Source organism: Delphinapterus leucas, chromosome 9 (assembly GCF_059928025.1).
Source record: "Delphinapterus leucas isolate spDelLeu-1000000601 "Yukka" chromosome 9, BTC_Dleu_Yukka2, whole genome shotgun sequence".
In the NCBI taxonomy this organism is placed as follows: Eukaryota; Metazoa; Chordata; class Mammalia; order Artiodactyla; family Monodontidae; genus Delphinapterus; species Delphinapterus leucas.
In genome coordinates this window covers 55,962,347-55,977,819 of record NC_143137.1, presented here as the reverse complement: position 1 = coordinate 55,977,819, position 15,473 = coordinate 55,962,347, and the positions used below count along the sequence as shown (strand labels likewise).

Sequence of the window (15,473 nt, the reverse complement as noted above, 5' to 3'; positions counted from 1 at the left end):
ATATGTAAAAGAGACGCCATTTCAGAATAAGTTTTGTATTTTTACAGAACATAGTAATATGGCTTTTATTTTGAGAATCATATTCCCAGATACCTTTCCAATCTGAGATCTTTTATTTTTACTCTTCTAATGTTTTCTTTTTACTACCATTTTGATGACATGAAAGATACTGTATAGCATGTACCATATTAAAACCCAAGCATTCCCTTGTTTTTGTTTGGCGCTACTCTTTTTTTTTTTTTTTTTTTGCGGTACGCAAGCCTCTCACTGTTGTGGCCTCTCCCGTTGTGGAGCACAGCCTCCGGACGCTCAGGCTCAGCGGCCGTGGCTCACGGGCCCAGCCTCTCCGCGGCATGTGGGATCTTCCCGGACTGGGGCACGAACCCGCGTCCCCTGCTTCGGCAGGCGGACTCTCAACCACTGCGCCACCAGGGAAGCCCCGGCGCTACTCTTTAGGGAGTAGAAAAGTGATATGGTGGAGCAGAAATGTTGACATGACCTCAGTTTTCCTATCCATAAAATGAGGGAGTAGAATTAGGTAATCTGTACAGTCCTTTTCAGCTCTAATATCCCTGTCTTAGATTTTGTATTCTCTTGGAATTAGAGTCCATTCTTAGTTAATTTTAGGTTTACAAGTTATCTTTGAAGTATTTCTCTGCTTGGACTTGATTTCCTCATTTGTAAAATAGGACCTCTTGTCCCCATGTGTAGCAATATTTTGTAATACTCCTTTAATGAAGTTTGTAGCTAATATAGGCTACCTGTACACATTTTTATATTAGTGTCCCCTAAAGAAATAAAAATGAATACAAGAGAATAATATATAATTTTATAAAATTATATTTCTGTGCATAAGTACTTGCGCCTAATAACACTAGAAGACATAAAATATTAAGCTGTGACAAAATTCAGGCTGTAGCAGGTACGTTGACCTATGCCCTTCAAAAGCCGTACAATAGCATTGTCACCAAAGACATTTTCCAAAATGGTGGACAATTCCCAGTAAAGCTCTGAATGAAACAAAATACAGTCTTCCCTCTATTTATATGATATAGCTATTCTGGGACATCCACTGTACTGTCATCCTTCAATATCTGCAGGGAATTTGTTCCAGGACCCCTGTGGATACCAAAGTTCACAGGTGCTCAAGTCTCTTACATAAAATGGCATAGTATTTGCATCTAACCCATGCACATCCTCCCATACGCTTTAAATTATCTCTAGAGTACATCTAATACCGGATACAATGTAAATGCTATATAAATAGTTGCTGGCATGTGACAGTCAAGTTTTGCTTTTTGAAACTTTCTGCAATTTTTTTTTCCCCAAATATTTTTGATCCATGGTTGGTTGAATCCATGGGTGCTGAACACACGGATACGGAGGGCCGACTGTATCTTAAAACCCAGTACAAAATACTTTGTGTTCATATTGTAATAAACTTAGATTTTATATTATAATTGGGTCCATTATATGAATGTTAAGCAGGCTATTCTAAAGTTATGTCCAGGCTCCCTGGATATCTCCTGATGGCACTCCCTGTCCTGGCCCCACCCCCTCAGTCACTGAGATGACAAGAATAACCACCAGAAACAAGGATTGCGTTCTCCAAGTTCTTTCAGGAGAGAGCTACCGCTTCTATTGAAAGCTAATAGTCTTTAATGCTTCTGTATTCTATTCCTTCAGTCTATTTTAGTTTATTTGTGCTATTCTTAGTTACATTTTCATGTACTTAACATACAGTAACCTAGCAGATAAACCAGCAGATAAACCTAGCAGATAACCAGCAGATAAACCGGCAATTTTTGTGCTTTAGTATTGTATTAATTATGTTTGTCTTAATATAAAATATGTTACATTTGGATTTAACATTAATACACATCAGCTTTAGCAACTTTGAATTTAACGTAAATCCAGTGTATCACACTTTAAAATATTGAAATAACATATTAATGGGGTAATAATTGTTACTTGAAAAGATTTTTATCAGTTCATTGATACTGAGTACACTATATATATAAAGCCACCATTCGTTAAACACCATAGGTAAGAGAAACACCTACTGTATTCCAGGCATTCCCCCTTGAGGGTGGATATTACCTACATTTTACAAAGACGATGAAACTGAGGGTAATACATAGCAGAGGTAGGGTTCAGAGTTTGGTCTGTTTTATTTCAGAGCCCATGTATTTTATCTACTGTACCTCACTGCTATTTTTAGGTGGTGAAAGAAAATCTAAGAGAAGCCCTCTAGAGATTTAATTTTCTTTCCTTTAAATGTTTTTCATTGAATCCTCATTGTGATATAATAGAGGTTTGAGGTACAATAAGGCATTTAAAATGTTTTTTGATTGTCAAAAAAAGGTTTTTTGTATAAAAAAGAAATAAAGGTATATTAGTGAATGAAAAAAATGCCTTGGAAATTACATATTTATCTTCTGTTCTCCACAAAAATTTTAATTTTGTAGATACGAGCAAAAAAGAAGAAAAGCAGTGAAGAACGAGAAAAAACAACAGCAAGTATCACTTATGTTTTTACATGACAACAGTATAGCTGTTTTTAATATAAAATTAGTCATTGTAAAGCATGATTACACTTACTAGAACTAAATAAATATTTATTGGGAAAGGTGTGGTGTTCAGCTTCACTTAATGGGTTGGAGAAAATTAAATTGGCTCAGAAGAAAGGAAGCATATCCTGATAGCAAACATCTCTGTTTCATTTTCAGTATTTTACTGTTAGAAATGTAAGCTTAAACTATTGTTTGACTTTCTTAAGCTGTAACAGGAAGTATGAGAGTAAAGTATGGTGATTCCCTCCATCTTCGATAGTAGATACTCCCAGATCTGCCAAACCTGGTAATAATAGAAAAAGGCTCATGAAGCACACGCTGCAATGAAAAATAAGCAGGAATGTTACAACATAAATGATTCACTAATAAAGATGATTCTTTCAATCATTTCTAAAGCCAGCTCTGCTATCATGCAGGTTGAGAAGTAGAAAGAGGAGAATAGGAAAGTGGAAGTGGTATCCAATGAGAAGCAGACCAACCTAGAGAAAGTCTGTAGCAAATTATCAAGGAGAAATGCAGATCATATCAGCAGAGTAATTTAGGAGCACCCACATAAGTGTGGACTATGGCCTTTGAAGGCATTTTCTTAGGGAGGAGTAAAAGAAAAATGAGAACAGCATCATTTGTAGGTTTGAGAGTAACTGCCCCTTCCCAGAATGTCCCTGAATCTTAAAACGAGGGTCCTTCTCTGAGAAGGTTCACCTGATAATGTGTGATTCGGAAATAACATTTTATATGCTTCAAGACCAAGGAGACATTTAAGAGACATTTTTCCTGAGTGGGAAAATAACTTGGGTGAAGACTGCATCTTTGGTTCAGATTATTAAGACATAAAGTTAATTTTGGATAATTCTAATTTATATTTTCATACTTTACTGTTTCATGCATTCAGCTAGCATGTATTTATTAAGCTTCTCTATGCAGGCACTGTTCTGTCTTGTTAGAGCTGTTATAATGGAGTACGAGATAGATAAGTGTGACAAATGAGAGGCTGACTCAGGGAGAGAAAGCCTCTTTGAGGACGTAAAATGAAGCTGAAATCTGATTTACAAAAAAGAGCCAACCATTAGAAGATGAAAGATAGAACATCCTAGACAGAGAGAAGAGCTCAGGACCTATGGTGGGAGTGAGCTTGATATGTTTGAAGAAGTGAAAAAAGGTAGGCTTGGCTTACACGTAGTAGATAAAGAGGATAGCATATAATGAGGTTGGGAAGTAAGCAGAGGCCATCTCACAGAGCACACTATTTAGGTTTTAATCAAAGCAAACAGGTAACCTATATCAACTTTACATTTTAAAAATATTTTGGCAGAAGTGATGACTGGACCTAAATGAGGAATGCTGTTGTTTGTATTACAGTGGTAGTGATGGAGATGGACTGGCATGATGGATTTGAGATATGTTTTGGCCTTAGGTGGTAGGACTTGCTTGGTGCTTCAGGGGTGGAGAGTGGAGTTAAAGAGTAGAGTCAAAGATAGTTTAGATTGTTTGGCTTAAACAATACGATGAATTAGTGGTGCCATGCACTAAGATGGTTGAGAAAGGATTTGGAGGGAAAAATTAAGCATTTTTAATAACTAGCATGGTAGAGCTAGTAATAAGGCACTTGCAGTCTTGAGTTTAGAGCATAGGACTGGATATAAAGATTTGGTCTGTTAAGTGGTATTTAAAGCATGTTACTGAGAGAGCATGTGGAAAAGAAGGGAAGGAAGCCCACAAAGGTTGAGCAGAGGAAGAAGAACCAGCAAACAAGGTCTTTGTTATAGAAGGAAAGCAGCAGAGTGAGGTGTCATGGAAGCCAAGAAGAAAAGTGTTTTAAGAACAGAGTGGCCAACTATCCTTTTATGAAAAAGTAACCTATACCCAGAACTTATTTTTAAAAGCCCAGATATAAGATTTTGGACTCTCTAAAAGTCCCTGCATACCTGGGCTCGTAATGAAAAGAACAGTGAAAGTTTGTTAGTGTCACAAAGTGGTAGAGGCCTTTGGGAAGGCGGAGGGATGGAAGTTCTAATAGATAAGGAGATGGAGAGGAAGTTTTATTTTTGCCACCCTTAAATTAAGGCTCTTGCCTTTTCTTTTTACTTCTCCTGAATATCAACAACTAGTATATTATTTGATACTACATTTCCACATATCTGTTTCTAAAAGTTCTGCCTTCTCTTTTACATCAGAAAGTCAAGAGAGTCAGGGTTCAGCAGAATTCTAGCTTCCTTTGTCTAGTCACAGTATGACTACTTTTACTAGGCCTCAGTGGTGTTTTCCTCTAAAAACCAAGCGTCCATTTTTCTAAGCTAACTATACTTTTCAACTGTACGTCAGTATTTTGTACCAGATAGTTGTTAACTTAATAATTAAAGTAGCGCTACCAGTCTAAGCAGTACCTAATACCTGTTCCTATTTACTTAAAAGTAGCAGGTTTAATGTATTCTCTAAAAGTTATCATTTTACAAACAATTGTGTTTTGCTGTGGTATGACGATTCCTTTGCAGTAACTAAAATGATTTCACCTTTAAAAATTAGATAACATGAAGTATAACAGTTGATACCATAATCCAGTTGAATTTATTTTCTACAGGAAATTTTGTTAGAAGCTACATTAATGTGCTACTGACCTAGAGTTTTCCTTATCTTTTGAAAATTGACAAGCACTCTCTTAGTCCTCATACAATTTATTGAGACTTTTCGAGAAATGTTTTCAGTAGCTTACCTGTTTGTGTGGATTGTTAGAAATAACTATACATAGTAGATTAGAAGTACCATGGTGAAGTTGTTGTTTTTAATTTGCAGATTTTCATGTAGCTAAGTCTAACATGGAACTATCTTTTCAGGAAAAAACAAAAAAGAAAAAGAAGCATAAGAAACACAGTAAGAAGAAGAAAAAGAAGGCTGCTAGTTCAAGTCCTGACTCACCATAACATTAAGAAGAATCAGGATTCACTTATAAAGAAAGTGCAATGTCTAAGGAAATATCAACTGTGAAAATTATGACATATTTACTAAAATGCATGAATTTTCTTGTTTTTAGAATTATTCCTGGACTATCAGTAGCCACTCAGATGCCACTGTGTGAAAGGGCCATAATTGTTGCCTGCTGCTTGAACATCTGTTTTTTTCTCATCCAGTGCTTTATAACTGGGAGATAACACACCGCAGTCATACTAGTGGTTAAGATATTTGGGAATAAAGTTAATATTTTTGACTAGAAGTATCTAATGATAAATCAACAGAAACTGAATCTGGATACATCATGAAGATGTAATCAGACATGACCAGATGACTCTAGTTAACATTTTTGAAGTAGGGATTACGTTGATGTTTCAAAATCCTTACTCTGTAGATAAGCGTATTTTAATTTTTTCCCCTTGTATACTTTTGTTTACCTGGGGAAGGAGCTTTTAGGGGTGGGGGTGGGGTTTGATATCACTTCAGCTAGCAGAATAGCGTGCCTTTATCCTCACACATCTTATTTTTGTGGACACAGTAGCCATGCTTCATGGGGAGGTCAGGGCCGGGTATGACAGTCTTGCCCTTTACTGAGCTTAGTGACATCGTTGGACTCTGTCGTATGCTACTTTGAGTGAACCAGAGAAATAGCCTTTTGCAGCATGAGAATGCCCCAAAAGCTCTGGGATTTACCTCCACTTCAATAATACTGAATGTTTTTTAGCATTAGAATGTGTTATAACATTTGAACTAATTTTGACTACACTTTGGCTTTGAAAAGGAATCATTTCAAATGACACTGGTACTTTTTGAACTTGATAGCTAAAGATTCTAAAATGCATGTTTTATACTGTTAGGTTTTAACCAGTCAGGAAAATTTTATGTAATCAGTGATAGTTCCTTTATTTTTTGTATGAGTTTTGTTTAGGCTGTAATGTTTAGCTTTTTATTAACTCCTTATTCTTGCTATTCTAAATTCCTTACTGTGTTTAACAGCATACTTGCCAAGATATTTAGCATGTAAAAAGCAGGTTTTTGATTTTTTTTTTTTTTTTTTTTTTAACAGCTTCATATTGAAGCTGAGACTTAACCATAAATAAGTTGAGTGACAGGCCTGGTATGCTGTGTCTTGTTACACAAAACTATTGCCAGAATCTTAGTAAATATAACGTTTTAAAGGTTTGTCTTTGTATATTCACAATGGATTATGACAAGTTAAATTTAAGTGAGAATTACATATTTGCTTTTCCTGTGTCATATTTTACTAAGATTTTGTGCCTCATGTCTCCTGCTGAATTGTTTACTAGTAATGTTAAAAAGAATTGATAAATCATTTTCACTTTACATTTTTATATAATCAGGTAACATGAAATATAATTTGATGTACAATTTTGCCTGTTACAGAGGGTGTGCTAATTATAGTGGTATATGCACAAAACATTTTGGCATGACAAGCTGAATAAATAGCTATTTTACTTAAAAATAGCTGTGTTCTTATCAGCTCCCTTTGAGTCTCAAGTTATAAAGATTAAGGAACACTACTAGGTGTTAAGTGCTAGGTGGATAAGTCATGTCCCCAAGTTTTTAGCCATAAAATATAATACATTTCTTGGTAAATTTTCCTAAATTTTACGCTTAAAGCTTCATAATCTTTCCTAATAAAAGAAATCTATAAGCTCTTGAGTACACAGCAAGTTTGGGAGACATTTTTTATCCAAAAAGAAGTTCCTCAGAATTGTTCGTGAAAATGCTAAAAGATAAGGTTATCAGGTTATCTGTTAAATCAGTTTTGCCATGACATAAAAGTGTACCTTTGCAGACTGGTCCAGTATATGATGATTATGTCCCACTAGAAGCAGCAGTTCATTTTATTAAACTGGAAAAGAAGGTGATTTGGCAAAAATTGTATTCTTTCCAGGTTGTGTTGACTGCCTGGGAAACACCTTTTTCATTATTCTTCTTGTGGTAGCCTTAACAGTTTTCTAATAAGGTATACAAAGAAAATTTGACCAGGTGATATTATGTGCAAGTTAATAACATCTCTTTCTCCACCAAACCACCCTTTTACTTGAATAATTATATACTAATTTTATAAACACAAAGCATGTTATTTGGGTAATGATGCCAGGGTAACTGCAACAAAATTGATGAATGTCTTGAGTAGGAAAATTGAATTTATACCTGGTACTATCTTTTTCTGGTGGTTTTGGATTCCTTGGGTTGCCCTTAGTATGTTTAGGTGTTTTAAATACCCTAAGAGTGTCTTGAATTTATTTTATCCAGAGTATAGATTCGTATTCCTCCAGTCAAGATGTGTTAAAAGCCTATTGCCTAATTTTCTTTAATTTTACAGAGAACAATAGACTAGCCACTAAGAACAGTTATTAAAAATGGTCAGTTTTCAACTTAAAATCTATGAACGTTTGGTATTTCCTTAAACGTTTGGGGAAACTTTTTTTTCCCCCAGTTGTATTTGCCTTATTTTAAAATTTGTTTTTATGTGTTATTTAAAATTTAGTAAGAGTACAGTGTCCTAAATTCTAAAAATCATTTTTGTACTTTTTTTTTTTGCCTTGCCACAGTGAAGGCCAGCAGACATACACAAGAAGATGTTTGTTCTTTATACCAGGATTTGACAATGGACATGAGAACAGTTGCCATCTTGCCCAGCTTTGGCATAATCATACCATGTTTTCCTAACCAGTCAGTCAGATAAGTTGGAGGGGTAAACGTGAGGGGTTTTACATTTCTCTAGAAACTCCCAGATTGAGGCCTTTGTTTGCTTATTATGAGAAGGTGCTTGGTTAGAGTTTTCAAAGGAGGTTATAACCTTTGAAGGAGCTCTTCGTAGCCTGAGAAGTTATTTTATTTCTACTTAAAGAATCAGGTCTTTATAGCCTTACTTAGTTATTATGTGTTCATCCGTAAACATTTTCAACTCTAGAATTTGTGCCCAAGAAGTATAAGTGGGGCTTCCCTGGTGGCGCAGTGGTTGAGAGGCTGCCGGCCGATGCAGGGGGCGCGGGTTCGTGCCCCGATCCGGGAAGATCCCACATGACGCGGAGCGGCTGGGCCCGTGAGCCATGGCCGCTGGGCCTGCGCGTCCGGAGCCTGTGCTCCGTGGGGGGAGAGGCCACAGCAGTGAGAGGCCCGCGTACCGCAAAAAAAAAAAAAAAAAAAAGTATAAGTGGTAATAATATCAAATACCACTTTAAATGGTGTTTAGCCCCAAAGAAGAGATAAATGTTGGAATTGCTGTAATATTTCAGATCACATCATTAATGAAATCACTGCATTTATACTGAGTGGTAACAATCATTGTTGCATATTTTTCCAATTACTTGAGAACCTTCTGTGTTTGGTTGCTGGAATGTTGCCATGGTCACGTTCTGTGCTGGGTATGGAGTGGTGGTGCACTGTGGAATCAGTGGCAACCCAGGACACCCAGGCTTGGAATTAGGCTATCTGAGAAGTCTGCATTGTGTTGAAGCCACACTTGACATGGACCAGTAGGTTCTGAAGAAACGGAATCCATCAGTAATACTGTCAACAGCTGTAAGTACTGACCAAATATCCAGCACTGCCTGAACATATTCAATCAAATAGAAACGTTGGTAGACATACTAGTTGGACCTTAACAAGTGCTTTGTAACCCCAGAAGTAGAGTTGCTCTATTTTCTATCTAATATTTTGGCCATTTAAAAAAAATAGTTAGCAAGTGAATGATTATCCCTGCACTTACACTGAAAATATTTTAATCATCAGATGTCCTAAAATATACTGCATACGTGGGAAGACTAGCATGAGAATTTACATGACATCATAAACGCTAAAGGATTATCAGCCATTTTATTAATGGTCTGAAATTTAACCAGAGATTCCAAAGTATAAAGGTGTACTTAGGCAACTTCCCTGAGTTCTCTGGCACAAAAGCCATAGAGGCAGTTGATTGCTGTACTTCACAGTATTGATAGAGATACATAAGATAGTTCAAATGTTGAAGAAATATGGTGCTTTTGCACATGGCAAGTGTTTATTAAAGCTAAGCTAATTTAACAGATTTTTTTAGGAATCCTTGCCCTGCCAGACCTTAAAAAGTAATCTTGTGAATCTTTGTTTCTCAAGCCTGGCCACAAGCAATCCTGACTGATAATTCTAAGAATTTGTTTTTATACTTTAAGGAAATTACTTTTATTTCAGCCGGCTTTACAGCCTCATTATTGGGTGCTTCCATTTTCCATTGTGTGACCTTGGCAGGATAGTCACCACCTTGTCTGAGAATCTCATTGTGGACATAATTCAGTTTTTTCTTTTCTCAGTTGGATTTTAAATGATCTAAGCTCCTCAAGCACTTCTGGGCCCTGTTTTCCCATCGTGCTGTTATACTACCCTTTAAAATCCATCCGGCAGATTTAGCCAATATTGAATATAGTAAGAAATGCCTGCTGTCATGTGCTACTTTCTTAACAGCCTGAGTTTTATAACATTCAAAAGGAAATTTTGCATGCTTTAAAAATCTGACTCCTCTCCCCATCCTAATGAAATTATTTTTAGCAGTGTCTGCTACCCATATGTGTGTTTAATATCGTTATTTGTTATTTGAAAGCAGTTTCTGAAATAGTCTGTAGATATGAGTATGTAATACTTGATGAGACCCATATCCCTTATAGTCTTCTACAAAGAAGATAACTTATAGCTGTTTGAAAAAAGGAATAAGTTGCATTCCTTTCTTTTTCCAAAGTTTTTGACACTTAACTGATTCTTAAGTTATTGTTGAAAGTTCAGGCCCTAAATACTGAAACATAGCTATTGACCAGTATAGCCAGATTACTAGATTTCTAACAGCTGATGTTTATTGAGCTCTTCATTGGCAAGACAGTGCAAAATGGTTTATGTTCATCATCTTTATTCTCAGAACAAACCCAGTGAGGAAGGGGATGTTATCCATGTTTTCAGGTGAGGAAACCTCGTCTTAGATTGTTTGTGTAAAACTAACAGTGGACTTTTCTTGTTGAGGCCAAGCTAGTCTGATGCAGAATCTGCCCTCAGTGTTTTTCAAATTAATCCTACTGATCAGCATTATAGTCCCTCATAGTCTTTCTGTACAGTGTTTTCCCATAGTAAGGGGACTATTAAAATTTGTCCAAATCAGTTTAGTTCTTGAGTCCTTCTAGTTGAGACCAGGATAGACACTGGTCCTCTCATGACTAGAATTTGTTTATTAATGGGTAGGAGAGGGAAGGACTAAAAAGCTAGTGCTGCCTTGACCTTCTCAAGAAGGGACTGTCTGTATTTCTCTTGGTGTACAAAGTTCTAATAATTGCTCTGTGTGGCAGAAAGTTGACTTGATTTTTCCTGGGCTTTGCTTTAGAGCTTCTTGTTAGTCCCTCATGTGCCACATGGCCTCTTTCAGTCCAAGCCACTACCATTGCATACTCTCCTCTCAGATCCTCAGCCGGTTTATCCTCAGTCCAGTAGCTACATTTGACTATTCAAATGTAACTTAAAATTAGGTAGAACTTAAAATCCAGTTTTGGTCACACAAACCATTTTTCAGGGCTTAGCAGCCACATGTGGGTTGTGGCTACCAAATTGGACAGCACAGACAGAATATTTCCATCATCTCGGAAAGTTCTGTTAGACAATGCTGCTCTGGAGTCATGCAAATAAATCTATTTCCTGTTCCAAATAATAGCCCTAATCTGGTGGGAGAGGCAGATAATTACCTCAGGGTATAGTACATGGCTTCATGGTGTTTGTAACCTATGTGTTCTCATAGGGCCGCATGCTTAGTTTAATGCTCTGCTAACACTGACTTTAATTTTTTAAATAAGGGGCCTGCATTTTCATTTTGCATTGGCCCCACAAATTCTGTAGTTGACACTGGCCACATACCTCTTATTTGTAGTATGGTAGGAATATTTCCACCATCAGAATCACCTAAAGGTTTATACTGAAGATGTAGATCCTGGAGTACCACCCTTAGTATAGTAAAAAATAATCTCTGGAAGTGGGGCCAGGCGTCCAGATTGTTAGCTCTGTGTGTTCTTAGACACTGAAGTTTGAGAGTCCTGATCAGAATTGTCTTTTCCACTTGAAACTTCAGTTCTGTCAGCCAAATGTCAGTCCCAGTTTGATTGATGGTGAGTTGGGAATTGACCCAGTCTTTTTCACACAGATTGTCATTTTTATACTTAGGTACATTAACGAACTTTTTTAAAGATAAGCGAAGAACTTTAAAATTATTCCTAGTAATTTCATGTGGTTTGATTCAACTGATCATTTTGGCTTCTCAGTGTTACTCTGGAGCTTGACTCTCATCCAGCGTATTCCTTAACTTCTCCAGTTTACAAGTGATTGCTTATCATTTATTTAGCAAACATGTATCGAGAGCCTTCCACTGTACTAGGCACTACTGGTTACTGAATAGATATTAACATAAGAATAAGAGATTTTGCTAAAATCCCAAGTATTTTGTGAACTGCATTTCTCTGATCCATTCTTATCAAGTAGAGGAAATAGTTAAATGTAGTATGATTTGACCTTGTGAATTCATGAGCCTGTCTTTTCTGAGCACTCATGAGTTTTTAATACAACTGATCATCTCCTTTAGGACTCAGCCCAGGACCACCTAAGGGCCCATTAGTCCAGTATTTGGCTTTTTCTGTATTTGTGAGACCTAACATGGGCCACGATGTGTGCATACGTAGGTTAGTGTACGTACATATTTCCTAGCTATGTCTACTAAACAGGCTTAGAAATATTAGCACCCCAATAGTGATTAGCATACCCAGTGACTAGACCTTGGTTTCTAAATACCAAACTAATAAGAGAACCAGATTTCCTTGAAAAAATAGCTGAACAGAGCATAAAGGAAAAACCTACACTACTCCTGCTTTAACACTACTACCATACTCACAGTTCTCCAACTGTGTGGGGGTTTCTCCCAGCAAACAGTTCTCTGTGACATCAGCTGGGTGTCCCTACAATTTAACTCAATTCTGACACTACTTGGAGAGTGTCGGGTTCTACCAGTTAAGAGTTCAGTCCTACAAGACTGCTTCTCACCAGATGCCAATCACAAGTCCAGGTTGTTACCTGTGCTTCTGACCAACTGGCTATCAATCAGAGGTTCCCACGACCCCCTCCTTGTGTTCAATTAGTTTGCTGGAGCAGCTTACGGAACTCAGGAAAGCAGTTTACTCTCTAGATTACCAATTTATTGTAAAAGGATATAATTGGGAATAGCCAGATGGAAGAGATGCATAGGGCAAGGTATGTGGTAAGGGGTGTAGTTTCCAGGCTCTCTCCAGGCACCTTTGTGTGGTCACCAACCCAGAAGCTCCCCGAACCCCATTCTTTGGGGATTTTGATGGAGGCTTTATCACATAGGCATGATAGATCATTAACTCAATTTCCAGCCCCCCTCTGGAGAAGGGGTGGGGGCAGGACTAAAAGTTCCAAGCTTTTGAACATAGCTTGGTTTTTCTGGTGACCAGCTCCCGTCCAGGAACAACCAACAGTCACCTCATTAGAACAAAAGACATTGCTATCAACAAGGAAATGGCTAAGGGATTAAGGAGCTCTGTGCCGGGAACCAAGGGCAGAGACCTATTTTTTTTTTTCCTGTTATCTCACGCAGGGATAATACAAGATGAGCCTGGCAAGTAGTGCCAGAAAGCAAGGCAGTGTTGCAAAAGCAAAAGGATGACGGTATGTGAAAGAGGAGTCAACTTGAAAAATCCCAATGGCCAAAGCTGAAACAATTTGGGCAGCAAAATTAGTAGCACAGTATTGGTCTAAAATAAATATATGTGACTGCATACTGAAAGAATTGAATAAATAAATGGAAAAGAGACAAATCTTCCTTAGAATAAATTAATAGTATAAATACTTTCCTAAGAAGTGGAACTTAATTCCCTTTACCTTGAGAGACTGGCTTCTAAAGAATAGGTGATGGAAAGGGAAAGTAGTATCAATAGATTCAGTGGAGAAACCTGTAGACTCACTTAACCGAGTGATCGAGGTTATCAGCAGTGATTGGTCATGTTATTGATAATACCATGTACCTCCTGATACATGACAAGAACAGCACTTGTAGTATTCTTTCCCAAAACAGTCTAATGAGGAAAACGTTAGGCAAACCTAAATTGAACTTATGCAAAATAAAAAATGTCAAGGTCATAAAAAGGATTAAGACTGAAAACTCACAGGTTGGTGGAGACATGACAACCAAATGGATCCTGGATAGGATCCTAGAACAAAAAAAAGGACATTAGTGGAAAAACTGGTAAAATCTGTAATTTAGTTAATAATAATGTGACAACGTTAGTGTTTTAGTTTTTTTTTTGTTTGTTTTTAACTTATTTATTTTTGGCTGTGTTGGGTCTTCGTTGCTGCGCACAGGCTTTCTCTAGTTGTGGTGAGCGGGGGCTACTCTTCGTTGCAGTGTGCACGGGCTTCTCATTGCGGTGGCTTCTCTTGTTGCAGAGCACTGGCTCTAGGCGCGCGGGCTTCAGTAGTTGTGGCACGAGGGCTCAGTATTTGGGGCTCACGGGCTCTAGAGCGCAGGCTCAGTAGTTGTGGTGCATGGGCTTAGTTGCTCTGCGGCATGTGGGATCTTCCCAGACCAGGGCTCGAACCCATGTCCCCTGCATTGGCAGACGGATTCTTAACCACTGTGCCACCAGGGAAGCCCAGTGTTTTAGTTTTGACAAATGCACCATGGTTATGGTGTTAACATAAGATGTTAACAGGGAGAAACAGCGGAGAACCCTACTATTGCATCTCTTACGTAAATTAAAATTATTCCAAGCTAAAAAGTTTAATAAATAACACGGGCCAATCTCTAACATATCAACACCATTCTCATTACCCACAAATTCTCAAGTATCATTTACAGTGGTTCCTTGACCACATGTGTAAGGTCTTTAGATATAATGAACTGTGAGCTGTATGGATAAAACTCAGAAAAATTTGCTAGCTTCTGCAGATTATGTCTAAAATCCTTGATTGTTTTGTTTGATGACTTGTCAGTATTTAACCCAGAGCAGCTGCTGACTCTGAAACCTCGCTTTCTTCGGGGATCCATTTTCACAATGCTGTTGCACTCAGATGTTGATTCTCCATCAGAGTTGAGCAGAGCTAGTTTCAGGAAAGCATTAATATACTATGCACTCCATACAATGTGTCCACACCTGAGGTCTTTTTTCTTCATATTCCATAAAAGAAAAAAAAACACTTTCCAAGTTTTTGTCCTCAGAGCACCCCCTTCTATGACCAAGTCTTGAAAAGTCACATTGCTTTATTTCCACCATACTCTTGGTTAAAATAGTCAAAAATTCTCCTAGTTTCAAGTGAAGGAGACACAAACCCCATCTTTCTAAAGGAGGGGTATCAAAAGTCTATCGTAAGAAGAGCATATGAGATGGGATAGATTGTTAAAATCGTCTTTGGGAAAATACAACCTGTCACATCTGGATTCGCCATTCGTAAGGTAGTTTCAAGAATCTACTGCCAAAGTGATCTTCCTTAAATGCAAATCTGATCCTGTTAACTTGCCAGCCAAAATTTTTCAGTAAGCCCCTCGTAAAGTCAAACAATTCTGCCACCTGGCCACACCAAACTTTGTGGCTCTCCGAACATGCCTCCCTGCCTTCAAGCTGCCTCCTCTAGCAAATGCTTACTCCTTTGATGGCTTTAGCTCAAGTGACACCTCTTCCTGGAGCCCCTTCTTAATCTCTTATCGCCTCCCCCCTGTTGATGATGCCTTTCTTTGGGTCACTACCAAACACCATCAAGCCTAGTGTTTGTGATACTTCATTGCACTTTTATCTCTTGACCAAAGTGTAATAACTTTGAGGGCAGGAACCATGGTGTATTCATTGCCTGGTTCATGGCAGGCCCTTAATAAATGCTTATTTGATGGATAAAAATTACCTTTATGTCAAATTT

General features: G+C 37.7%; 1 protein-coding gene across 1 annotated transcript in view; it reads left to right on the top strand.

Moving 5' to 3' along the window:
- FAM133B (family with sequence similarity 133 member B) overlaps positions 1-11,520 on the top strand; it is a 28,886-nt gene extending 17,366 nt beyond the window's left edge. Inside the window, exons 10-11 of the mRNA XM_022585832.3 lie at positions 2,469-2,516; positions 5,405-11,520. Of these exons, the coding sequence (XP_022441540.1) occupies positions 2,469-2,516; positions 5,405-5,491 (135 nt within the window). The 3' untranslated portion in view covers positions 5,492-11,520. The remainder of the gene's footprint in view (positions 1-2,468; positions 2,517-5,404) is intronic.
- Positions 11,521-15,473: the final 3,953 nt, after the last annotated feature.